The 27,298-nt window shown below is 38.4% G+C and overlaps 1 protein-coding gene across 1 annotated transcript in view; it reads left to right on the top strand.

Moving 5' to 3' along the window:
- HSPBAP1 (HSPB1 associated protein 1) overlaps positions 1-27,298 on the top strand; it is a 95,407-nt gene that overhangs the window by 25,672 nt on the left and 42,437 nt on the right. Inside the window, exons 2-3 of the mRNA XM_007943928.1 lie at positions 8,164-8,349; positions 25,107-25,288. Of these exons, the coding sequence (XP_007942119.1) occupies positions 8,164-8,349; positions 25,107-25,288 (368 nt within the window). The remainder of the gene's footprint in view (positions 1-8,163; positions 8,350-25,106; positions 25,289-27,298) is intronic.

Genomic DNA, 27,298 nt, shown 5'->3' with positions numbered 1-27,298 from the left:
TAAATCTTTATAGCAGCAGACTGTCTCATCTTTCTTCCATGAGGCGACTGGTGGGTTTGAACCACCAACCTTTGGGTTAGCAGCCAAACGTCTTAACCACTACACCATCATAGCTCCTTGGTCTTCCTTATAGGCATATGGATATTATCCTATCATGGACAACATTGTACTTCAGGATAAATCTTGAAATGTTCTTTTTGATGATTAATGTGATGCGATTCCTGTTCAATTTGTCATTCCCAGCATAGTAGGTTATATGATTGTCTGAGTCAACATGGCCAATAACAGACCATTTCAGTTATTTAATTGTTACAATGTGGATCTTTATGCATTCTGTTTTAATTTTTGACAACTTCCAATTTTCCTAGATTCATACTTTGTACATTCCGTGTTCTGGTTATTCATGGATGTTTCCAGCTGTTTCTCCTTTTGAGTCATGACGCATCAGCAAGTGCATGTCTCAAAAGCTTTACTCTACTTGTGTCATTAAGGTTGACTCAACTTTGAGGAGGCAACTCTTTCCCAGTCATTCTTTTAGTGCCTTCTAACCCGAGATGACCCTCTGCACCATATCAAGACAGTGTCCACTTGCTGCTCATAAAGATTTCACTGGCCAGGTTTTTTTAGAAGTAGATTGCCAGGTCCTTCTTCCCTGTCTGTCTTAGTGTAGAAAAGTCACTGAAACCTGTCCACTGTGGGTGACCTGCTAGTATTTGAAGTACTGGTTGCATAGCTTCCAGCATCATAGCAAAATGTTAGCCACCACTTTAGGACAAACTGACACCTAAATATCCCAACTCAAAAGTCCCAAATCTCGATCTTAATAGCTAGCAAGCTACCATGTAGATGCAACAATGGGTCTCTCCTCGTCCAGAGCAAAGAAGAATGAAGAAAACCAAATTCATGGAAACAATTAGTCCTAGAGACTGGTACACCATCTGATCTGCAGCCTATACAACTATGAGACCAGAAGAACTAGATGGTGCGAGGCTACCACTGTCATCCACTTGGAAGGGGATCTATGTAGGAGATTCTGGATACAGAGGGAGAACAATGTGGAACAAAACTCAAAATCATTTGGAGGAAAAAAAAAGGGGGGGACCAGGTTTGCTGGTCTGATAGAGCCTGGTGGAACCACTGGGACTATGGCCCCTAGCTACCCTTCAGGTCTGGAATTGAACCCACACCTGTGGTTTCCAGCCAAACAACATACAGGCATGTGAGTTAAACATTTACCTCAAGTAGATTCATGCCTTGGAGAGAACAATCATGGGAGAGAGAAGGGCTGTTTATGCACAGGGAGACAGCTCAGGGGGAAGGAGTGTATGGAGGGATGGACACTGGGAAGAGGTAACTATGGGGAGAAAGTGGGAGGGGAGCTGTTGCATTGTGGTACACTGTGGTCAATGACATGAGACAAAGTATATGTGAAGTGCTGTATAGCAAGTGAATTTGCTCTGTAAATCTTCACCCAAATTGCAATTAAAAAAAAAAAAAAGTCCCAAATCTCATCACCTAATTGATCTAAATCAGGTGTGGGTGAGACTCTGGGTATGGTCTATCATGTGGTAAAATTCCTGTCTATCAGTGGACCCATGAACCTAGAAAACAAGGTCAGTTTAAAAAATCCATTGGTGGGACAAGCATGGGATTCACATTGCCATCCAAAAGGGGAGAAATTGGAAGAAGTTAAGGGTTCACTGATCCCAAGCAAGTTAGAAACCCTGCAGTGCAATTTCCCTTAGGTTTCAAGGCCTGTGTGGCTTGATACTCTGCCCTCTGGATCTATATAGGCTCCATCCTCTGAGTTTCAGAGGTTCCCTCAGCCCCTACATCTGGGCCCTCCTCTTTGGCCTCTGACTCTGTGTCCACAGCCCTGCCCTCTGAGCTGCTTTTCCTTTTTCTTGAAGGGTAGCACCTCTTTAAAGCCTAGTAGCTCTATGAGCCCATTTCCTGCCTGTAAAATCCCAGAAGCCAAGAGCTTATTTTCATTTTATCTCGTCTCTGCCCCTTTTAGCCTAGGCTGGCAGTTTCTGCTGGTACAAATTTTGCAACAACCTTGGCTGAGGGGGCCAACACCATTAGACAGGAGAGTTTTCCACAGTTCCTTCCTGGATAACCTCATCTCTGTTGATGGCTACTGCTGAAGTGGTTGATTGGATCCATGAGACACCTAATGTCTTCAACAAAAGGCTGTCCAGTCTCACTCTTGGGTCCTCTTTCTAGGGCATGCTTTCTCAACAGTGAATTTTCTAATTTTAGCATCCATTGTAATCCAGATAGGCTAAGAACCTCCCAAGTTACCAAATGCTAGTTCCTTTTTTTTTTTTTTTGCTTAACAGTTTCTTCCTTAATTTCTATCTTCATTTTAATATAAGCAACAAGGAAAGAACTACTATACTTCAACACCTTGCCTGGAAATTTCCTCAGATAAATACCAAAGTTCATTGCTTACAAATTCTGCTTTCCATCCAAAATGGAACACAATTGAATGAAATTTTTGCCATTTTATAACAAGAATCATCTTGTTTCTATTTTCCAGTAACTTATTCATCATTTCCTTCTGAGACCTCGCAAAAAGTGCCTTTAGTATTTATATTTCTACCAACATTCTGTTCGTGTAGCTACATATGTGTTCTTCGAGATGACAGGCTTTCTCTACTGTCCTCCTCACTCCCTCTGAGCTCTCACCAGAATTTAGGCTTTTTCTGTCACGTTTCTAAAAATTCTTAGAACCACCCCATTACCCAATTCTGCAACCACTTCTACATTTTTTTTTTTTTAAGTATTTGGTATAGCAGCTAGCCACTCCTCGAAGGAAGGTTGGGCAATCTACTTCTGTAGTGATACTGCCTCGGCAACCCAAGGAGGGGTCGCTGTGAGTCAGGGCCAACTCGACGGCAAACAACAACAACAACAATTAGTTTCCTAGGGTTGCCATAACGAAGTATTATAACCTGAATGGCTTAAAATAACAGAAATTTATTCTCTCAGAGTTCAGGAGTCAGAAATCAAGGAGGCATTAGCAGGGTTGGTTCCTTCTCGAGGCTGTGAAGGAGAATCTGTTCCTTGCCTCTCTCTAGCAATGCTTGGTCCTTGATGTGTAGACACATCACTCCAATCTCTACCTCTGTCTTCACGTGATCTTCCCCTCTGGGTTTGTGTGTCTTTTCCTTTTCTGTATCTTGTAAGGACATTTGTCATTGGTATGAATTAATCATACTTTTCAAATGTGAAAAAAAATCTCACGAGAGAACGTTTTATTCCTGGTCATATCTTACTTTCTTTTGCAGGGCTCTTTAGCACTTAAAGGCCATTTAGAAATGAACTTGGGGCATCTTTTACGATGAGATTTAAGAGCATGTTCTCTCTTCCTCACTTCATGTATTCTCCAGCTCTTCTACCTGCCCTTTCCCTCCAGGCATCAGAACTGGGAGCAGAGACTGTCTGAAGACAACAGATTGCTCTCAAAGGACAACTGCATAGGAGTTAGAACCTGTTAGCACTTAGGGCTTTGGAAAGGGTTCCAAGCATTTGCCCTTCTTGTCTGAGAAAGGAGCCCTAATTGACAAAATTATTTTCATTGTCTTTAAAAATGTGTTACATTTAGACCAGCACAAATTATTCAAGTTCCTCAATGAATCCTTCTCCCATCCCTTTTCCTTTTTACTAAAAATATAGAAGACATTTGGGTAGTGGGAGAATTTGAATTACGTATGATCTTTTCTTAATTTTTCAGTGTTTACAGATTAGGTAACTAAAATGGAGGCTTAGTTGATTATTCTAAACATAGGTGTGTGGGTCAGAATATGAAGCATTTTTAAGCCCCCTGGCCCCCGACAGACACAAATAAAGAACTGTCTTAAGATGTCTTTAAAGTGAAACTTACTTGCTTTTTCATTTAAGGAATACTAATCTTTACTATCTTATCCAGGATTAATATTTCATGATTCTATAAAATTTATTTAAGTTTTTATTCAGTAAGTTACAGAGTTAATTTGTACATATCCCCTATACTGTTTATAAATCCATTTGAAACCAAAGATTAATATTGATTGCCATTTTAACACATCTTTTATCTTTTTAAATCTTGAGGTAAATAATCTCCCCCTTCTAGACTGACTGCTGTATTAATTGTATCATGTGCCTTTTTGGCTTAAATATGTGATGTAACAAATAAAATTGCTGCCAACTCCAGCAATATTAGTTCTAGAGTGATTCCCATCAGCATTCCTTATATAAATTTCTATTTAGGAAATAATGTTTTCAATTTTTTGCATGTTTTAAAATTTACAGAATAGGTGGGAAAAAATTTTAGCACTAAAGCTTCATTTTTAAAAAATTTTTTTATTGTAATTTGGGTGAAAGTTTACAAAGCAAATTGGTTTTCCATTCAACAATTCATACACATTCTGTTTTGTGATGTTGACAGTCCCTACAATGTAACAGCAGTCTTCCCACTTCCTCCATTTCCTTTTGCCCTTCTTTCCTAGCCATTCCTGCCTTCTGAGCTTTGTTGTTGTTGTTGTTATGTGCTTTAACCCTAGGCAAATGCTGCCCTTTTAATAACTCTTATGGTTGATTGTTCTAAGAAGTGTGTACTTCTGGTGTTGTTGTTCGCCTCATAAGTGTGTCTGTTGTTTGGCTGAAAGTTGAACCACAGGAGTGAGCAGTCCCAGGCTTGAAGGATAACTAAGGGCCATAGTCTTGAGGGTGCTGTTAGTCACTGTCACACCAGTAAACCTAGTCTCTTTTATGATTTTGAGTTTTGTTCCACATTTTTCTCCTGTTCTATCCAGGATCTCCTAATGTGATTCCTTTTGGAGTAGTTGGCAGTAGAAGCCAGGCACTGTCTAGTTCTTCTGGTTTCAGGGTTGTGGAGGCCGAGGTTCCCATTGTCCACTATTCCTATGGACTAATAGTTTCCATTTGCCTTTGCTTTTCTTCATTCTTTGCTGTGGGTGAGGAGGGACTAATAGTTGCACCTTAGATGGCTATTGACAAGCGTTTAAGGTTCAACCGCTACTCACCAAAGTAGGATGTAGAACAGTATCTTTGTGGACTATGTTATGCCAACTAGCCTTAATGTCCTCTGCAACTATGGTCCTTAGCCCACAGGCCCAGCATCTTACTTCCTCAAGGTGTTTTGTTATGGCTAAGACATTTTCACAATTTTGCCCCATTAGCTCTGGTATATGTATGGACATTAATCCACACATACAAATACATATGTAGAAATATCATCTGCCAGACATGTATATGGTCATAAGTATAATCTGGTTCACCTACCCATTCCTGACAATCTTGCCTGTCTAACTGTGTATCCACTAATAGATTAATATTTGTAATTAATAATAATGCAGCATTGTGTGTGTAATAGTATTTACCTTTATTTTCTGTAACTCTTGTGCACCACTCCTTGTTTCCCTTTTCCTTAGTGATATTGTGCTGGTCACCCACTTTTTTTACATTGCCTTTTCCTTTATCCAAATTAATACATGTCTCTTACCTAGTGGGAGCCTAAGGCACTTGACTGCTAACCAGAAGGCTGGCAGTTCAAACCCACCAGCCATTTCTTGGAAGGAAGATGGGGCAATCTACTTCCGCAGTGATACTGCCTCAGAAACCCAGGGAGGGGTTGCTATGAGTCGGGTCCGACTTGACAGCACATAACAACAACAACAACAACTCTTACCTAGTGGCGTAGTGCCTAAGGCATTTGACTGCTAACCAGATGGCTGGTGGTTCAAACCCACCAGCCACTCCCTAGAAGGAAGGTTGGATAATCTACTTCCGTAGTGATACCGCCTCGGAAACCCAAGGAGGGGTCACTATGAGTCGGATCTGACTGGACGACAGTAAGTTTGGTTTTTTGGTTGCTTACTGTGATAGTTGAAGCTGTGTGTCAACTTGGCTGGACCACAGTTCTACGTGGTTAAAGCAATTGTAATGTGGGTTATTCCCATGATGGGATCGGATGTATATGTTTTGAGCAGCCAATTTGTTGAAAGGGAGTTTCCCTAGGGGTGTGGCCTGCCTCCAATATATTTATGAACATCCTGGGAAAAGAGACACTTTTCTGTGGTTTGGGATCCTATTGTGCTGCTTACAGCTGTCCATGAGCGAACAATCCACCATTCAACCTGGAGATCTTGGATTCGTCATTCGTTGGAGTCAACAGCTGGTATACTGCCTGCCAGCCTTGAGCTCTTCAGTCCCTGCAGCTGTGTGAGTTGGGAAAAGCCTCCAGCTTGACGTTTGATCCAAGAACCTGGGACTTGCCAGTTTCTATAAGTGTGTGAGCCATTTTCCTAAGATAAATTTCTCTTTCTCTATATGTATATATAAGCTTTACTGGTTTTACTTCTCTAGAGAACCTAGCCTAACACACTTAGTTATTAATTTTCCCTCCCTTCCGCTTTTCTCCTTTCCCTAGTAACCATTAATGTTTCTTTCCATGTGTAAGCCCTTCCTTGACTTTTTATAATAGTGGACTCATGTAATATTGGTCCTTTTGCAATTGACTTATTTCACTCACCATAATGTTCTCCAGGTTCATCTATGTTACAAGGTGTTTCATGGATTCCTCATTATTCTGTATGTCGTGCAGCATTCTATTGTCTGTATCTACCATAGTTTGGTTATCCATTCATCTATTGATGTGTCCTTAAGTTGTTTCCATCTCTTTGCTGTTACGAATAGTGCTGCATTTGTCTTTTTGTATCCTTGCTCTCACTTCTTTGGGACATATACCTAATAGTGGGGTTGTTGGATCAAATGGTATTTCTATTTCCAATTTTTTAAGGAAGCACCATACTGTTTGCCACATTGGTTGTACCATTTTATAGTCCCACCAGCCATGTATAAGAATTCCAATCTCTCCACACCCACATCAGCATTTGTTGTTTTCTGTCTTGTTGAATGTTGCTAGTATTACTGGGATGAGATGATAACTTACTATTGTTTTGATTTCCATCTCTCTAATGGCTAATGATCATGATTCATGTTTATTGGCTACCTGAATATCTTCTTTGGTGAAGTGTCTGTTCATATCCTCTATCCATTTTCTAATTAGATTTTTTTGTCTGTTTGATGTTGAGGGTTGAAGTTTTCTCTAAGTTTTAGAGATAAGTCCCATATCAGACATGTCTTTGCCAAATATTTTCCCCCAATCTGTACATTCTCTTTTTACTATTTTGGGGAGGTCTTTTGATGCACATAAGAATTTAATATTTAGAAAGTCTTAGTCATCTAGTTTGGGAGCTCTGGTAGCATAGTGCCTAAGGCACTTGACTGCTAACCAGAAGGCTGGTGGTTCAAACCCACCAGCTACTCCTTGGAAGGAAGATGGGGCAATCTACTTCCATAGTGATACTGCCTCGGAAACCCAAGGAGGGGTTGCTATGTGTTGTATCTGACTTGATGGCACATAACAACAGCAACAACAACAGTCATCTAGTTTGGTTGTGTTTGATAGTCTATTTGTGCCATGAATTTGTTGTTGTTGTTGTTGTGATGTGCCGTCGAGTCGGACCCGACTCATAGCGACCCCTCCTTGAATTTCCAAGGCAGTAGGGCCCTGCAAATTTGCCCCTATTTTTTCTTGGATGATCTTTCATCCACCTTGAGTTAATATTTGTATATGGTATGAGATAGGGATCTTGTTTCATTTTTCTGCAAATGGATATCCAGCTTTGCTAGCACCATTTGTTAAAGAGGCTTTTCTCCCACTTAATGGATTCTAGCCCTTTGTCAAAGATCAGCTTCATTTTTGACATTGAAAATTGTGAATATTTACCAAAATTTAAAATTAAACATGAGAAAAATTATTTAAGAATCTGGCCCTTTAAGGCCAAATAGTTATGTAAACAGTAAAAATGAAGTGTAAATGCAATGCAATTTCACAGAAAGACTGACCATAATAGAAACAACAATATTAGCTTTTTTTTTCCCTTCAGATTATATGTTGTTGTTGTTGTTATATGCCGTCGACTCGGCCCCAACTCATAGCGACCCCTCCTTGGGTTTCCGAGGCAGTATCACTATGGAAGTAGGATTGCCCAACCTTCCTTCCGAGGAGTGGCTGGTGGGTTTGAACCGCCAGCCTTCTGGTTAGCAGTCAAGTGCCATCTATCTTTTATTCTTATTTGTTTTTCTCCCTAGGTGAACATGTCAAACCTTTTACACCAGAGAAAGCAAAAGAAATTATAATGTCTTTGCAACAACCTGCAGTCTTCTGTAACATGGTTTTTGATTGGCCAGCACGACACTGGAACGTTAAACGCCTTTCTGAGGTCCTTCATGGAAAGCAGATACGATTCAGAATGGGAATGAAAAACACAGATACAAGTAAGACTATAATTAATCATCATAATAATGTCTCTTCAACAGCTTTCCTACTTCTCAGCAGTGGTTTCCTTGTCTTTAGAGGATCTTTTATTTCTGACTCTCTTTTTGACCACTCTACGGAGATGAAAATTTATTGAAAGTTTTAGGACAGTTTAGCCTCGGGGTTGATTTGCTTGTTTTCAAAACTAAACAGTCTATAATTTATAATACGTATTTGTTCACGTATTTGTGTATGTATATTGCTAACACTGTGCAAAAGGTTAAACACTCAACTACTAGCTGAAGGGTTGGTGGTTTGAACCTACCTGGAGGTGCTTCAGAAGAGAGGCCTGACGATTGCTTCTGAAAGGTCACAGTCTTGAAAACCCTCCAGAGCAATTCTACTGCGCACCCATGGGGTTGCCATGAGTCAGAGTCAACTCAGTGGCAACTAACAACATGAATATACTAGATACTTAATAGGTACATGTTCTGAGGCTCCTCTGGGTGGGTTCAGACTGCCAACCTCTCTATTAGCAATCAGACGCCTGACCATTTGCCCAACCCAATGATTCTAACATTTGTTAATGTGCTATTATTTATATTCCCATGTGATTGGGGGAAAAAAAATGGACTAGTAGCCCTACTTCTGACTCATATGGAATGTGCCCTTTTATTTGTGGCTCCAGATGCTATTTATAGTGCTTAGTCTTGGTTGCAATTTTATCCCTCTGCTCCCTGACCTGTATTTGCACGAAACACGAAACATAAGCAAAGCTTCTTTTTTCATTCTCTTAAGGAGTTCAGTTTTGCCTTTTCCCTCTTCTTCCCTGAAAATTTGTAACTTACATTTCATTTTTGCCATCTAGTGAGATAAAGTAGTAACTGTTAACTTTAAAATTTAGTTAATATAAAGCGAAAAAAACAGGGCTGTTCCTAATGTAATGGGCTTCAAAACCTCAAGGTTGTCTAACTTCAGAATATGTGTTTAACTTGTATTTAAATATGAGTAAGTTTACTAGTCTTAGAAATTTAGTGTTTTAAAAAAGCTTTGTGATAAAGTTGCTCTGTGATATCTATTAACGATTCAAGAGGTACTAGAAAATGACCTAACTTGCCTTCCAGCTTCTCCAGGTTTCCTTCTCTCATGGTGACCTGCAGCATATCTCGTAGAATTAAGTACCTGTTTTTTGGTGTCTAGAACCCCTTTATACTCCCATGACAAGTGTGAAACCAGTTACTGTTGAGTCAGTTCAACTGTGCTTGCAGAGGAGCCTTGCCCTCCGTTGGTTCTCATGGTTGCCACTGTTTGGAAATAGATTGCCAAGCCTTTCTTCTGTGTGGCCTTGAACTGCCAAGTTTTCAGTTAGTAGCTCAGCACTTAACTGTTTGCACCACCCAGAGACTGACTCCTCATGATAGGTATATTAGGATTAATGTACTGAAACTCTTCAGCGTCTCATACTTATCACAGACTGAAATGTATACTATTTTAACATTAAATGCTAGATCAACAATAACAAAAAAAATCAGCTCATGCTTTTACCTTTTTTAATTTTAATCAAATAAATATGCCACTCATTGTAGAATCTGTTAGACACTAACTTGGAGAGAAACAGGAATTGTAATTTTTTCACATTCTGATTAGACTCTAAATACAATACTACTACTAATAGTTCTTTCTCTCTCTCACTGCCGTCAAGTTGGATCTGAGTGATAGTGACCCTTCCTTAGGTTTCTGAGGCAGTATCACTACGAAAGTAGATTGCCCAACCTTCCTTCTGAGGAGTGGCTGGGGGGTTTGAACCACCAGCCTTCTGGTTAGCAGTCAAGTGCCTTAGGCACTATGCTACCAGAGATTTATTAATAAGTATTGTGTCGGGCAGTGTTCTGAGCACTTTACATGTATTTACTCTCTTAATCTTCTTGAAACCTTCTTCTTCTTAGGTGCCGTTGAGTCGGTTTTAACTCACAGTAACCTTATATGACAGAACTGCCCCATAAGGTTATCTAGGCTGTGATCTTTACAGGAGCAGATCACCAGATCTTTCTCCCATGGACCCACAAGGTGGGTTTGAACTCCAACCTTTAGGTTACCCAACTGCTTAACCACTGAACCACCAAAGGTCCTTTCAAAACCTTCTTATGACGGTACTATTAAGATTCCATTTTATAGCTAAGCCCTAGTAATTTAATATTTTCAAATTAATACTTAAGGTTTAAAGAAAAAGAAAGTAAAATTAATCTCTACAGTTGTGAGAAACACCTCTTGAGTACAGATGATCATTTATTCCTTTTTTAATTGAAATAAAATTCATAAATATAAAATGTATTGTGTTAGCCATTTTGAAGTGTAAAACTCAGTGGTTTTTAATATAGTCACAATATTGTGCAACCATTGCCACTATCTAGTTCCAGAACATTTTCAACACCCCCAAAAAAAGTGCCATATCTCTGAAGCAGTCTTTCTTCATTCCCCCATCCTCCCTCTTCCTAACAACTTCTTCAGTGGATGTGCCTATTCTGGGGATCTTATATAAATGACATTGTACAATATGTAGCATTTTACGCCTGGCTTCTTTCACTTAGTATAGTGTTTTCAACAACAAAAAAAATGTTTTCAAGGTTCATCAATGTGGTAGCATGTAGCACTACATCCTTTTTCTGGCTGTGTCGTTTTCACTGTATGGACATACCACATTTTGTCTATGCATTCATCAGTTGATGGTCATTTGGGTTACTTACACTTTTTAGCAATTATGAATAATGCTGCTATGAACATTTGTGTGTAAGTTTTTTGTGAATGTTTGTTTTCAGTTCTCTTGGATATATACCTAGAAGTAGAGTTGCTAGGTCATAGGACAACTCTGTTTAATCTTTTGAGGAGCTGCCGAACTGTTTCCCAAAGCAGCTGCATTATTTTCCATTCCTACTAGCAGTATATGAAGGTTTCAATTTCCCCATATACTCCCTAACACTTTTATTTTCTGTTTTTAAAATTATAGCCATCCTAGTAGGTGTGACCACTGTCCATCAGTTTGTTGTACTGTGGTGGCTTGTGTGTTGCTATGATGCTGGAACCTATGCCACTGGTATTTCATATATTAGCAGGGTCACCCAGGGACAGGTTTCAGTGGAGCTTCCAGACTAAGACTAGGAAGAAGGGCCTGGTGATTTATGATTTACATCAGAAAATTAGCGAGAATCCTATGGATCAGAACAGAATATTGTCCAACTGAACTCAGACATGCCGATGCTTGTGAAGCATAGGACAAGGCAACATTTCATTCTATTATACATCGTGTCACAGGATACGGAGCTGACTGGGGGGAAGCTAGAGCTCGGGTAGCACAGTGCCTAAGGCATCTGATGACTAACTAGAAGATTGGTGGTTCAAACCCACCAGCCACTCCTCGGAAGGAAGGTTGAGCGATCTCCTTCTGTAGTGATACCACCTTGGAAACCCAAGGAGGGGTCACTATGAGTTGGAACCCACTCCACAGCAGTGAGTGAGAGTTTGAATGAATAATGAAAGGAGCTCTGGTGGCACAGTGGTTAAGGCATTCACCTGCTAACCAAAAAGTCAGTGATTCAAACCCACCTGCTGTTTCATGGGAGAAAGATGATGCAATCTGCTTCCGTAAAGATTACAGCCTTGGAAACCCTGTGGGGCAATTCTACTCTGTCCTGTAGGGTTGCTATGAGTCAGAATTGATTTGATGTCAGTGGGTTTGGTTTGGTTTGAAATGACTAATGATGTGGATCATCTTTTCATGTACTTATTGGCCATTTGTATATCTTTGGAGAAATATCTTTTCAAATCCTTTATCCTTTTTTAAAACTGAGCTGTCTTTTTGTTGTTGCATTTTTAAAATTATTTTTCTGTATTCTAGATACTAGACCCTTATTAAATATATAAGTTCCAAATATTTTCTCCCATATGGGGGTTGTCTTGATAATTTGTTCATTTAAAGGTTATTTTCTTGAATAAAAACTCAGTATCCTCCCAAACAGTATAAACACAAAAAACACAACCATTGCCGTGGAGTTGAATCTGACTCATAGTGACCCCTCCTTGGGTTTCCAAGGCAGTATCACTATGGAAGTTGATTGACCAACCTTCCTTCTGAGGCCCCAAACAGTATAGGTTAGTGGTAAAAGAGCTGATTCTAGAATCAAATTCTGGCTTACTGTGAGACCTTAGAAGGATAAGGCATTTGGCCACTAACCAACAGGTTGGCAGTTTAAACCTATCAGCTACCCCATGGGAGAAAGATAAGGCAGTCTGCTTCCATAAAGACTTATAGCCTTGGAAACCCTATGGTACAGTTCTAGTCTATCTTAGGGGGTCACTATGAGTCAGAACTGACTCAATGGCAGTGGGTTTGGTTTTTTGGTGAGACCTGGGGGGCATTACTTTTCTGTATCTTAGAAATGTTTTCAAGATTAAATACATTCACATACAGTACTGCGTTGTCAATGATGGCAAACATTGATACAAGGGTGGATAGATGAGTGTACAGGCTGAACAATTAGATATGGCTATGCAGGGAGTAGTGTGCCCGTGACCATGTATAGAGTTGACAGTGTGTCTACAAGTGTATTGGTATGTTCTGTAAGAATTCCCAGGTATATAGTAGAGCTGACAAGGGACAAGGTTGTACTCACTTCTTGGCCATAGCCAGCTACCCAGAGGGAGTGAGTAGTTGGACCTGTGGGCTCAGGACCATGGTCACAGGGGACATCAAGCTCAATTGGTATAACGTACTACACAAAAACATTGTCCCATTTCCTACTTTGGCAAGTAGTGAGTAGGATCTTAAAAGCTTATAAGTGGCCCTCTAGATGCAACAATGGGTCTCTCCTCGTCCAGAACAAAAAAGAATGAAGAAAACCAAAGACACATGGAAACAATTAGTCCAAGGTACTAGTACACCATGCAATCTTCAGCCTATACAACTATGAGACCAGAAGAACTAGATGGTGTCAACCACTAGGAGGGGAATCTATGTAGGAGATCCTGGATAGAATATGAGAGAACAATGTGGAACAAAACACAGAATCATTTAAAAAAAAAAGGGGGGGGCGGGGACCAGGTTTGCTAGTCTGACAGAGCCTGGTGAAACCCCTGAAACTATGGCCCCTAGCTGCCCTTCAGGTCTGGAACTGAACCTACTCCTGTGACTTCCAGCTAAACAAAAGACAGGCATATCAGCTGCACATTTTCTTTAGGTAGATATGCTCCTTGGGAGAATAGAAAGGCTGTGTATGTACAGGGAGACAGCCCAGGGGGCAGGAGTGCATGGGAGGGAAGGACACAGGGAAGAGGTAACTATGGGGAGAAAGTGGGAGGAGAGCTCTTGGATTGTTGATAATTGCAGTCAATGTCAGTAGACAAAGTGTATGTGAACTGCTGTATAGGGGATGAATTTGCTTTGTAAACTTACACCCAAATCACAGTACAAAATTAAAAAAAGAAAAGATTAAATGCATTCATATGTACAGAACATTTAAAACTGTACCCCCTAGCACTTACTAAGCGCTTGGGAAATATTACTAAAAGACAGAAATAATTTTAAAAAAATAAAATATGACTTCCTCATCATAGAGATAATTGAAAATATAAAAAGGTCCAAAGAAAATATGGAAAGATCCAAAATAATTAAAAATACTTGGTCCTGCTACCCAGAGAAAACACCAGTTACACTTTGATGCCTTTTTGCATTTTAAAGATAAAAGTGTTAATTTTCACAGCCTGCTTTTTTTAAAATACATTTTATTGAAATATAATTTATGTACAGTGAAATACACAAAACTAAAGTGACATATGTCAGTGCTTTTGTGTGTGTGTATGTGCAGTGTTCCCTCCCCCCCCTCCCACCCCTGGTAACTAACAAAGAAAGTTTCCTTCCATATATAAACCTTTGCTTGATTTTTTACAATAATACACCATGTTTGTACTTCTGTGACTGACTTATTTCACTCATAATGTCCTTCCAAGTTCATCCACATTATACAGTGTTTTGCCGATTCTACATTATTATTTAGTGTTGCATAGTATTCCATTGTGTGTACGTACCATAGTTTGGTTATCCATTCTTTTGTTGATGGGCACGTAGGTTGTTTCTTTTTGCTGTTGTAAATAGTGCTGCAATGAACATGGGTCTGCATATATCTGTTATTGTCCTGGCTCTCACTTCTTTATATACCTGGTAATGGGATTGCTGGGTCAAATAGTATTTCTAATTCCAGCTTTTTAAGGAATCGCCATACTGCTTTCCACAGTGGTTGTATCATTTTACAATCCCCCCAAGCAATGTATGAGAGTCTCAGTCTCTTCACATCCTCACCAGCATTTGTTATTTTCTGTCTTGTTAAACCTTACCATTAGTGCTGGGGTGAGATGGTATCTCACTAATGTTTTGATTTGTATCTATCTGATGGCTAATGATCATGAGCATCTCTTCATGTATTTGCTGGCTACCTGGATATACTCTTTAGTGAAGTGTCTATTCACGTCTTCTGCCCATTTTTCAATTGGATTGTTAATCTTTTTGTTGTTGAGGTGTTAGAGTTTTGTATAAATTTTAGAGATAAGTTCCTTTCCTTATCAGATATGTTGTTGCAGAATATTTTTTTTCCAATCTGTAGGTTCTTTTTTTACTCTTTTGGCAGTGTAATTATTGGCAAGTATGAATTTGGTCTGTCATGTTATGTGCTGTTTTGTGGTGTTGCTGGTTTCTTGGTTGTATATCATTTTTTGTGCTGAGCTTGTTTTGTTTATGAATTGTATTATCACTTCCTTCGTTGTCATTGTTTTAGTGTTTGCTAAATATTTGTACTGGTCCTCTGTTTATTTTGATGTTAAGGTTTACCATTTTTCTTTGAGGTTACTTTGTGATTTATCATTTTCTTACCAAGTTTAGAACAGTCCGTTTTATCTTGCAGTTGGCTTGACTTCCCTACCATTTAGAAGTTCTGTAACTACACAGCTTTTTTCCCTCTTTTTGATTTGTAGTTGTCTTCATTTGTCAATTGATGTCTCTGGTTACCTGTTCACAATCTTGTAGGCTTATTTACTTTGGATACTTCCATAACTGGGTTCCATAACTTCCATTCTGGGTTATGTCACCACATGTGTTGATGGTCAGTTGTTGTTTGCTATTGTTGGTTCTCTGTCCAAAGGACTCCCTTTAGCATCTCTTATAAGGTTGGTCTGGTTTTAACAAATGCCCTTAATTTCTGCTTATCTGGAAATGTCCTAATTTCATCATCATATTTGAGGGAGAATTTTGCTAGGTATATAATTAATGGTTGGAAATTTTTTTATTTCAGGGTTTTATGTATACCATTCCATTGTCTTCTCACCTGCATGATTTCTGCTGAGAAATCTGAGCTTATTCTTATTGGTTGCCCCTTGTAGGTAACTTTTTGTTTTTCCCGTGCTGCTCTCAGGATTGTTTCTTTGTCTTTGGTTTTGGTGAGTTTGATGATGATATGTCTTGGTGATTTTATTTTGGGGTCTATCCTGTTTGGGGTTCGTTGAACTTCCTGAATGGATATATTCTTATCTTTCATCATACCAGGAAAATTCTCTTCCAACAAATCTTTGACAATATTCTCACTGGTTTCTTTTCTCTTCCTGTTCTGAAATTCCAATTACATGTAGGTTATTCCTTTTTATAGTATCCCGCATGAGCCTTAGGCTTTCTTCATTTTTGTTTTGATCTTTTTTCTGATTGATACCTTTCCAAAGAAGTGTTCAGGTATTTGTCTTCAATCTCACTAATTCTAGCTTCCATTGATTCAGTTCTACTCCTTTTCCTGTTCAATATGTTACCTATTTCTGAAAATGTAGTATTAATCTTCTGGATTTCTATCTGTAGATTTTGCATCATTTCTGTTTTTCCATTTATTTTGTCATTTTTGTTCTTATATTGTCTTTTGCAATTGTTGTAGGGTTTTCTCTGTGTTTCCTCAATTTTGTCAGTGTTTTCCTTGACCTGTCTCTCAATCCATTGAAGGTACCTAAATATAATTCTTTTGAATTCCTTATCAGGAAGTTCTTAATACTGCTCCTTCCTCAGGGATGCATTCTCGGTCTGTATCCTGGTCCCCTGTTTCTCCTGCTTTATCTTGCTTTTTTGTGTGGACTGTGATTCTCTGTTGTCTCTGAGACATTGTGACGTTTTTGTGTTTAAATTTAATTGGTGATTGTATGTTGGAGTGACTGGCCCACAATTTTTGTTTTCTTTGTATGTTATCTATGTATGCTGGGTACTGTGCTGTGCTCCTCTGTTCGCTAGTTGGCAGCACTGAGGGAGCTCTGGTAGCATAGTGGCTAAGGCACTTGACTGCTAACCAGAAGGCTGGCGGTTCAAACCCACCAGCCACTCCTCGGAAGGAAGGTTGGGCAATCCTACTTCCGTAGTGATACTGCCTCGGAAACCCAAGGAGGGGTCGCTATGAGTCAGGGCTGACTCGACGGCACATAACAACAACAACAACATACACTCACCACCTGTCTTCTTTCCCTGTCAGCCTCCCATATGTCCCTACCATCCATGGGAAATGGAGCCTATTCGTAGTCCTTGGAATCCATATGACAGTGCTGTCACTATAAATATCCAAAATGGCCACTGCTTGTAAACGTGCAAAATGGCTGAACCCTCGGTCACTTTAAATATCCAAAATGGCTGCCACTTGTAAACAATCAAAATGGCTATGTCCTCCAGACAGCCAAAAGTCCACAGCTCAGGTTGTCTCCCTCCTTGCTGTTTCCCTTCCTAGTCGTAAGCCACCAGTGCAGTCATCCCTGCAGCCCTTGGTGACTGGGACTGATTTTTAGGTCAATTCTCAGGTCCCAGCACTACTTGGAAATATTCAGGCTATTGGTCCCATCACAGTAGCTGACAGTCCACATCTCTGACCATCTCTGTACTCACTGTTTTCATTCTGGTTTTTCCACTAGTTGGTGCCTAATCCACTTCTGTATAGTTCCTTTCAAAGCTCAGGGCTCCAGGATTATCTTCTGTATCTCTCTCACTTGGTTTCTCTTTTCTTTGTTGAAAAGGGTCGGTGTAGCTTGTCTGCCTATTCTTACTGGAATAAGAAGTCTTACTGGAAGTCTCCTACATTCTGCTTTTTTAACTTAACATATTCTGAGCAGCTTCTCTAGTATGTCTGTATCATAATTTATTAAAAGTTTTCCTATATCAATTATTTGTTGTTGTTGTTGTTAGGTGCTGTCACATTGGCTCCAACTCATAGTGACCCTGTGTACAAGAAAACAAAACACTGTCTGGTCCTATGCCAACCTCACAATCCTTGCTGTACCTGAGCCCATCATTGCAGCCATTGTGTCAATCCATCTCATTGAAGACCTTCCCCTTTTTCATTGACCCTCCACTTTACCAGGCATGATATCCTTCTCCAGGGAATGGTCCCTTCTGACAATCTGACCAAAGTAGGTCAGACGAAGTCTGGCTATTCTCGTATCCAAGGAGTATTCCGGCTGCACTTCTTCCAGGACAGATATGTTAGTTCTTCTGTCAGTCCATGGTCCTTTCAGTATTCTTTGCCAACACCACAATTCAAAAGCATCAACTTTCTTTGGTCTTCCTTATTCATTGTCCAGCTTTCACATGCATATGAGCCAGTGTAAAATACCATGGCTTGTGTTAAGTGCACCTTAGTCTTCAAAGAGACATCCTTGCTCTTTAGTACTTTAAAGAGGTCTTTTGCAGCAGATTTGCCCAGTGAAATATAATGTCTAATTTCTTGACTGCTGTTTCTGTGGATGTTGATTGTGGAACAAAGTAATATGAAATCTTTGACAACTTCAGTTTTTCCTTCATTTATTGTGATGCTGCTTATTGGTCCAGTTGTGAGGATTTTAATTTTCTTTATGTTGAAGTATAATCCATACTGCAGCTGTAGTCTTTAATCTTCATCAGTAAGTAGTTCAAGTCATCTTTCACTTTCAGCAAGCAAAGTTGTGTCATCTGCATATCACAGGTTGTTAATGAGTCCTCCTCTAATCCTGATGCCATGTTTTTCATGTAGTCCAGCTTCTGAGATTATTTGCTCAGCATACAGATTGAATAAGTATGGTGAAAGGATACAACCCTGAAGCACTGCCTTCCTGAACTTAAACCATGCAGTATCCCCTTGTTCTGTTAGAACAACAGCCTCCTTGTCTGTTGTACAGGTTCCTCATGAGTACAATTAAGTGTTTTGGAATTCCCATTCTTCTCAATGTTATCCATAATTTGTTATGATCCACAAAATCAAATGCTTTTGCATAGTCCATAAAACACAGATAAACATTTCTGGTATATATCAATTATTTAGATTACTAATAAATTTTAAATTTAAAACTATCTAACTTTATAAATAAGATTATAGTGAACATCTTTGAAAATTAATCTTGCCCAAGTTTCTGATTATTTCTCCAGGACAGATTCTAGAATAAGATTTATTGGGTCAAAGGTATGAACAGTATCATCAGTGGCAGTACTGCCTACGAAACTGCTTATGCCAGAAACCACCGAGTCTTCTGATTGCCTCTCTTGAGTGGTATCTTGTGACTTAGTGACTTACCTCCTAAATATCTAGCATCCACCCACTTTTCTCTTCTTGGCCACACTCTAATCAGGGTTACTTTGCTCTTTCTCACCTGGACACTTACAGTAGCCTTGGTCTCTCTGCACCCCCTTGTCCTGTCCACCCAGGCTATTTTCATTCTGAAACCAGAGACATTTCTTAAAAAAGCAAATCTTTTCTACTTAAAATCCTTAAATGGGTTCTCATTATCCTCAGGTCAATGATCAAATTTCTTTTATGGGGTCAAAGGCTTTTTGTGCCTCATCAGCTTTATGGCTCTACCTAATCTCAGGCCAAACACACAGTTTTTTAGATTTCTGTGTTTCCAAGGACTTGCTTCTTCTCACCTCAGAGCCACCTACATAGTGCTTGTTCCCTGTATCTGGCCAGTCTTCTCTCTCGTTTCACCTCCTCCCACTTGTCTCGCCTTCTCCCAGCGTTTCCTAGTTAATTCTTCTTCACATCTCATCTCAAATGTCATCTTCTCACTGAAGCATTTCCTGACTACCACAACCAAACTTTTCACTTGTTATGGGTCTGTTGAGATTTTCCATTTCTTCTTGAGTCAAATTAAGTAGTGTCATCATGAATCCAAATCAACCTAACAGCAGCTGGTTGATTATGGACTTCTAGGAATTTGTCCATTTCATCTAGGTTTTCTAATTTGTTGGTGTACAATTGTTCATGGTATTCTCTTATAATTCTTTTAATTTCTGTAGGATCAGTAGTAATATTCCCACTTTCATTTTCTGATTTTAGGTATTTGCATCTTCTCTCTTTTTTACTTTTTTACTCTAGCTAACAGTTGATCAATTTTATCGCTCTTTATAAAGAACCAGCTTCTGGTTTTACTGATTTTATTGTTTTTCTATTCTCTATTTCATCTTCACTCTGATCTTTGTATTTGTCTCCTCCTGATAGCTATGGGCTTAGTTTGCTCTTTTTTTTCTAGTTCAAGTTGTAAAGTTAGGTTATTGGTTTGAGATCTTTTTATTTCCCTCTCTTTTTTAATGTAGGCATTTACTGCTATTTCCCCTGAGCACTGCCTTTACTACATCCATAAATTTTGGCATGTTGTATTTTCATTTTAGTTCATGTCTTAAATATTTTCTGATTTCACTTTTGATTTCTTCTTTGACCCACTGTTTAAGAATAAAAGGCTTTTGATGCCTATGGCCAAGTCCTTGGCAGTAGTGTGGTTTCCGTTTTCACTCCTTTCAGAACATATGAGGGACCTGTTTACCTAATATTTTAAAAAATAAATCTTGCTGATAGGTGAAAAAAGGTACCTCATTATTGTTACTAAAGTTGTTTGCTGATGATGCTAAACATGCTTTCATATGTTTGTTAGTCATTTGTATTTTTTCCTGTTAATTGTTCACTATTTGCCTTTTTCCTTATTGGGGTTTTAAGTTGTTTTTTTTTTTAATTTTAAAGAAATGTCTCATATATTAAAAATACTGTATTTTGATATGTTTTCTAATTTATCATCTTCCATATAATTTTGCTACAGTTTTATATTTTTGTGTATGCAAATTAATAAGGATATTTTATTAACATTTTTATTCTCATTGATTTTGTCCTTAGAAATTCCATTTCTATCCTGAGAAGAGATTAATATTACTAATATTTTCTTCTAATAGTTTCATGATTTCTTTTTTACATTTTACTCTATTTCATATTTATTTTGGTATATAGTACTTGATTTTTCCCCAATAGTTACATTGGAAATCACAGAACTTTTTATTCTAATATACTGAATAATCTTATTTTTCTGTACTGACTTTAGAAACCACCTTTATTATATTGCTATATTTTATATATACCAGGATCTGTTTCTGGACTACATATTGAGTTATAAGTTTTAAAGACAGTAAAAGACATTTAAAAGGCTATTTTTGTATGTATTTTAATATTTGAAGGACAACTCATACTCCCTTAATACTGTCCTTTTTTGCATGTAACATGCCCACATAAATAATGTGCTCACACATTTAATGTGCATAGTGTGCATGGAAAACTAATGTGTGAGGGAGTTGCACGGTTTGCAAAAAGCTGTAACATGTATTATGTGTGTAAAAAATATGATATTCTTCTTTCTTATCATTTTCTTAGATATTGTTCTTCCACTTGAATTTTGGAATTATTTCAAATTCCCATGGAAAAAATCCTGTCAGGATTTTAAATGAAAATTCATTAAGTTCTATAAATTAATTTGAAAAGAATTCACATTGTTATCATATTTTATCATACACAGAAATATATCTTCACTTATCAGTCCTATTTTGTCTCTCAGTATAAAGGTTTATATTTTACTTATAGGTCCCAAAACATTTAAGACATTATAAAATTTTTATAGGTTAGGCAGTCTACTTTGGTAGAGACAACTGCCTCAGATACCTAAGGAGGGGTTGCTGTGAGTCAGGATCAACTCAACGGCAGTGAGTATTATGAAGAGAATAAGGAGCTCTGGTGGAGTAGTGGGTAAGGCATTTGACTGCTAACCAGAAAGTCAGCAGTTCAAACCCAGCAGCTGGTCCCCAGGAGGAAGTTGAGGCAAGCTACTTCCATAAAGATTTACAGCCTTGGAAACCCAGTGGGGTTGCTGTGAGTCTGAATCAACTCAATGGCAGACGGTTTGGTTTTGGGGTTTGGTGGTGTAGTGGTTAAGGCATTTGACTGCTACCAGAAGGTTGGTGGTTCAAACCCACCAGCTGCTCCACATACAGAAGAGGAGGCAATCTACTTCCATAAAAATTTACAGCCTTGGAAACCCAATGCAGGTCACTAGGTTGGAATTGACTAGATGGCAGTGAGTTTGGTTTGGTTTGGTATTATGAAGCTGATAGTTATGCTGTTAGTGTTTTAACTAGTTGTAATAGGTACACAGATAAAAGCTATTTATTTTTATAAGTTTATTTTGTACACAGGCACTTATTAACCTAGGTAGTTTTTTAGTTTATTCTTTTGGGTTTTCTAGGTCAATAGACATATGATCTTATAAGTAATGATATCTTTGCTTCCTTCCTAATGACTATATATTTTTTATTTCTGTTCACATCCTTGAATGTAATGATTTCTTAGTTTACTTTAGAAAGTATATAATGAGCATCAGATTTAAATTGTTCTTAAATGTGCAGTTTTTTATTTTTTAAATGAATGTATCCTTGTAAAGTTATCCCAGTTCTCAGTCTAGCAACAGATTGGTGAAGTAGATGAGTTAGGATGACACCCTACCTTCCGCCACCTCTATACCATTCTGAGGCTTTAGGAAAAAGAAGGAATTGGAAAAGATGGTTAAGATACTGCAAAGTAAGGTAACAGAGGAAAAACATAAAAGCTGTCAAAAGAAAATTAGAGATGACCTCCAGTAAGATGGCAGAATAGGCAAACAAGCTACATAGACCCTCTTTAACAAAGATGATACAGATACAGAAGATAATCCTGGAGCCCTGAGTTTTGAAAGGAAAGATACAGAAGTGAATTAAACACCAACTGTAGAAGAACCTGAATGAAAACAGTGAGTAAGGAGACAAACAGAACTGTGGACCATAATCTATCCTGATGGCATGGACAGCCTGAATATTTCCAAGTGGTGTTAGGACCTGAGAATTAACCTAATAATTGGTCCTGCTCACCAAGGGCTGCATGGATAGCTGTGCCGGTGACTGATGACTAAAAAGGGAAACAGCAAAGAAGGAGACAAACTGAGCTGTGAACTTTGGGCTGTCCAGAGCCTGCAGCTATTTTTAATGTTTACAAGAGGCGGCTGGGTGCAGCCATTTTGAATGTTTACAAGTGGTGGCCATTTTGGATATTTAAAGTGACAGCATTCTCATTCAGATTCCAGGGACCTAAGAATAGGCTCTGCTTGCCAAAGACAGCACAGACATTTGGGAGGTCAACAACTGGAAAGGAGACAGGTGGTGAGTGCATAAGTGCTGCCAACTAGCAAATAGAGGAGCACAGTACCCTGCATGCTCAGATTCATCCAAGCAAAACAAAGAAAATTAAAATCTTGGGTGAATCACCAATTAAATATAAACACAAAAACGTCACAGCATCTCAGAGGCAGTAGACCATCACAGTCTACACAAAGAAGTAAGATAAAGCAGTAGAAACAAAGGACCAGGATACAGACCCAGAACACATCCCTGAGGAAGCAGCATTGGGACTCCCTGATAAGGAATTCAAAAGAATTATATTTAGGTACCTTCAACGGATTGAGAGACAGATCAAGGAAAACACAGAAAAAATTGAGGGAAACACAGACAAACCCCTAAAACAATTGTGAAAGACAATACAAGAACAAAATGACAAATGAAAAATTAGAAATGATACAAAATCTACAGATAGAAATCCAGAAAATTAATACTAAATTTTCAGAAATAGATACCATTATTGAATGGGCAAAGGAGTAGAACTGAATCAATGGAAGACAGAATGAGTGAGATTGAAGACAAATACTGTAACACTTCTTTGGAAAGGGATCAATCAGAAAAAAGATCAAAATGAAGAAAGCCTAAGGTTCACGTAGGAGACCATCAAAAGGAATAACCTATGTGAAAACCGGGCTATCTGCTTCTGTAGATACTGCCTCAGAAACCCAAGGAGGGGTTTCTATGGGTCGGGTTTGGCTTGACAGCAATGAGTTTGTTTATTTGTTTTTAATCAGAATTCCAGAATAGGAAGAGACAAATAAAACAATAGAGAAAATTGTTGAAGATCTGTTGCAGTACAATTTTCCTGATATGATGAAAGATGAGAATATATCCATTCAGGAAGTCCAATGAACCCCAAACAGGATAGATACCAAAAGAAAATCACCAATACACATCATCATCAAACTCACCACAAACAAAGAAAAGGAGAATTAGATTACCCTTCTTCTCATCTTACTGATTCAACTAAAAGGACTCCAAGTAAATACGTGAATGGATAATGTAGTAAGACCTAGTACATGACGTTTACTAAACATTGGCTGTGTGTCAGGCACTGTGCTAAATGATTCACATGCATTAGATCTTTACCCCCTCTTGAAAGAATTTCATATTTTGTAATGAAGGTCATAATGAGATTTTTGGATATTAACTTAGTTATGTGTATTTAAAATACTCTGCTAGTTGAAAAAATTTATTTCATCACTGTTTCAGAAGAACAGCGCTTGTACAAATGAGTCACACCAATAATAACAAACCACTGCAGACAGATAATAGACCTCTTGAAACTTTCTCTCATCTCTGGAGCTCTTTGCCTTTTCATAAGTGTCTGTGGCACTTACAGGAATACCACAGCATTTTGCATGTAATTATATGGTGCCTCCCATTGTCTATTATTCTGATTAATGTTTTGTCTTTGTCTAAATAGAGTCTAAGCTCCAGAGTATTATATATTTCTTTTATATCCCCACAAGCCTGAACCCAGTGCTAGTTGCAAACTAGGTATTTAATAAATGATTGTGAAATAAATGAGTTAATAAATGAATTAGCAGACTTTAAACTGCCTTTGTCTACTTAATGATTCTGAGGAGCAGTGATTGATGTATGTGCAGTATAAAGAATTTTCAAAAGACAGTTTTTTTTGTTGTCATTGCTGTTGCTTTTGTTTAATCTTAAGCTGCAGGTCTCAAACTTTTTGGTCTCAGGACTCCTTTACACTCATAAAAAATGAGTATCCCCAATGAGCTTTTGTTGATGTGGGTTAAAGATTTAACATTTTAAAACCCAAGAATATTCCAATAGCCTTAATAGCAGTGACATCAGCACATGTCATGTACTGGATGACACAGCTCTGGAATTCTCTACTGTACACTTGTGAGAAAATAAAAGTGAAAAGGTAAATAATTATTATTATGAACATAGTTCTAAACTCACAGAACCTTCTCTGGAGGTCTTAGAAAATCAATTTTCTAAAGAACTCCACCGGATTACTAGCTTAGGCACAGTGGGGGTAGCCATTAATTTAAGAATAAAACTGTTTTTACTTTTATATTTAATCATGAGTATTATGAGATAGATGGTTCTAATTATTTAGCAAATACAAATTAACTCAATTTATAGTTAATGTTAAACAATGGTTAACATTTTTTCAAAATTATTGAAATTACCTTCCTTTAAAAAGCATTTGTAAACTATGTTCATTATACACTTAGAGTTGGTTCTCTTATATTGCAGTTCCTCAGTTTGAAACTTCGTGTAGTTATGTGGAAGCTACACTTGAAGAATTTCTGATCTGGAACTGTGGCCAGTCTAGTGGTTCTGGACCATTTCAAGATTATGATCATTCCCAGTTCTGGGCTTATGCTGACTATAAATACTTTGTCAGTCTCTTTGAAAACAAGACGGATATTTTCCAGGTAAGTCAATATGTTACTTTTAAACTTGGTAATAATTTACTCTTGAAAAAAGTCTACAAATTAGACTTCCTATGGTACTTTTTTTATTTCCTTGTCTTTTTCTCTAATAAATATCACTAAAAATTTTAAGTATTTTTCCCATGAAGCCAAAAGATTTGTGCTCACTCAAGATAACATATTGCTCACACACATGAGCAGCCTTCTCACCAACATTTCCCTACTCACCAAACCTCCTACATTCATTCACTCCTTTGCCAGTGTCTGACCTGATTCGTAGTATATGAGAAGCATGGGTTGTGCATAAAATTTCATTTCCTCCTGACCTACATACAAGTTCTTGTTTTATCAGTGAGGCAGATAGAGGTACAAATCTGATTACAAGAAGAGGCATTCCTAGGGCTGTGACCCAGAACACTGCTGTCACCTCTCCCTGCTTCTGGGGATTTAGTACAAATCTTTTCTCTATCGCTTTATGGCTGAGGTGGAGTGTTGTTGTTGTTGTTGTTGTTGTTATGTGCCGTCGAGTCCGACCTGACTCATAGCGACCCCTCTTTGGATTTCTGAGGCAGTATCACTGCGGAAGTAGATTGCCCAACCTTCCTTCCGAGGAGTGGCTGGTGGGTTTGAACCGCCAGCCTTCTGGTTAGCAGTCAAGTACCTTAGGCACTATGCTACCAGAGGTCCCAGGTGGAGTGTTGGGCTCCTGGTATTTGGGAATGGAAGCCCCATAGAAGTGTGAGAGTGCCTTGCACAATGTGAAGTTCTTTGCCTGTGTTGATAAAACTGACAGCTGAGTATGCAGACTGCCATATTCTTTTCTAAGTGTTTTCTACCTCAAACTGCCAGTTTATTTTGTAGGATGATTTTACAGAACTCGCTGCTCTGGTTTCCTGGTGTGCTTTAGACCTGAGGCACGAATGGGAATGTCACAGGAACTTGTTTGGATGACTGCCTGGCTCACAATCGGGCCAAGGCTCCAGAGTCCTTGTGGAGAGAAGTATGTCTCCATCACTGCAGGCTACTCTCCCTTTGCTCCTCTCCTTCCTGTCACCACCAGTCTTCCTGGACTTTCTTCTCACGTGGGCTGATACTCCTTTGACTCCTGAAGTTTTCCATTCAGCCTGTATTTTTCTTTTGCATTTTAAGTACTTGGTAGATGCTGATGTTTTCGTAGTTATTGTAATACAACTACCAATACTTTGTGGCATTCCTCTTCTATTTAATTTTTTAAATATTTACTTCAGTAATTAATGTTGCTTTTTATAAAAGAGGAAGAATACATTCCCTTTGTCTATTGGCTTTGAAAACATTCAATAAGTGCTTTCTAAATCCAAAGTCCATACTAAATCTGTATGCTCATTTTTAAATGATAATTTTAAGATAGGCTTATCCGTTTTTCTTTTACTCTTAGTTGTGATTGCTTTATGGATCTTCAGCTCTGGAGTTTGTAGATTTCATGGTTACGTTTTAGAGATGTTTACTGTATTTCTCATAATCTTCCCGCTATGATCTAATAGTACTTTTTAAGTCTATATTTCAGGTAAAAAAATTCTGTAATAAAAGTATTTATCAAGTACTTATACTTGACACTTTCCTAAATGCTTTACATTTCTATTCAGTCATTTAATCCTCACATTAACCCTATAATTTAATAACACTCCCATTTTATGGATAGGGAAAATGAAACACAAAGAGGTTAAGTAAATCTTGTCCAACATTGTACAACTAAGGAAGAGATAACCCAGAGCTTTAACTGCACTATGTATCTACAGAGGGTTTAAATACATTCAGTTCTGCGGGAGCTCTGTAGGTTGAGTCAAGAACTTCCATCAATGCTGTGTCTGGGTTTACATTGCCTTGGATGAAAATCATGATCTGACCATCGGTTGTTCTCTCCCAGCCCAGTCATAAGAGCACTGGGTAGACATGTCCATTAAGTGTGAGTATAGAAGACAGCCTTTTGGCAGTGTGCCCCCAGAATTTTGATAGAGTCTTTTTTTTTTTTTTTTT

Source organism: Orycteropus afer, unplaced genomic scaffold, assembly GCF_000298275.1.
Source record: "Orycteropus afer afer isolate SDZICR_OR568_19922 unplaced genomic scaffold, OryAfe1.0 scaffold00114, whole genome shotgun sequence".
Lineage (NCBI taxonomy): Eukaryota > Metazoa > Chordata > Mammalia > Tubulidentata > Orycteropodidae > Orycteropus > Orycteropus afer.
Note: the sequence above shows the minus strand (reverse complement) of the source record. Positions and strands in the feature narration are given on the sequence as shown.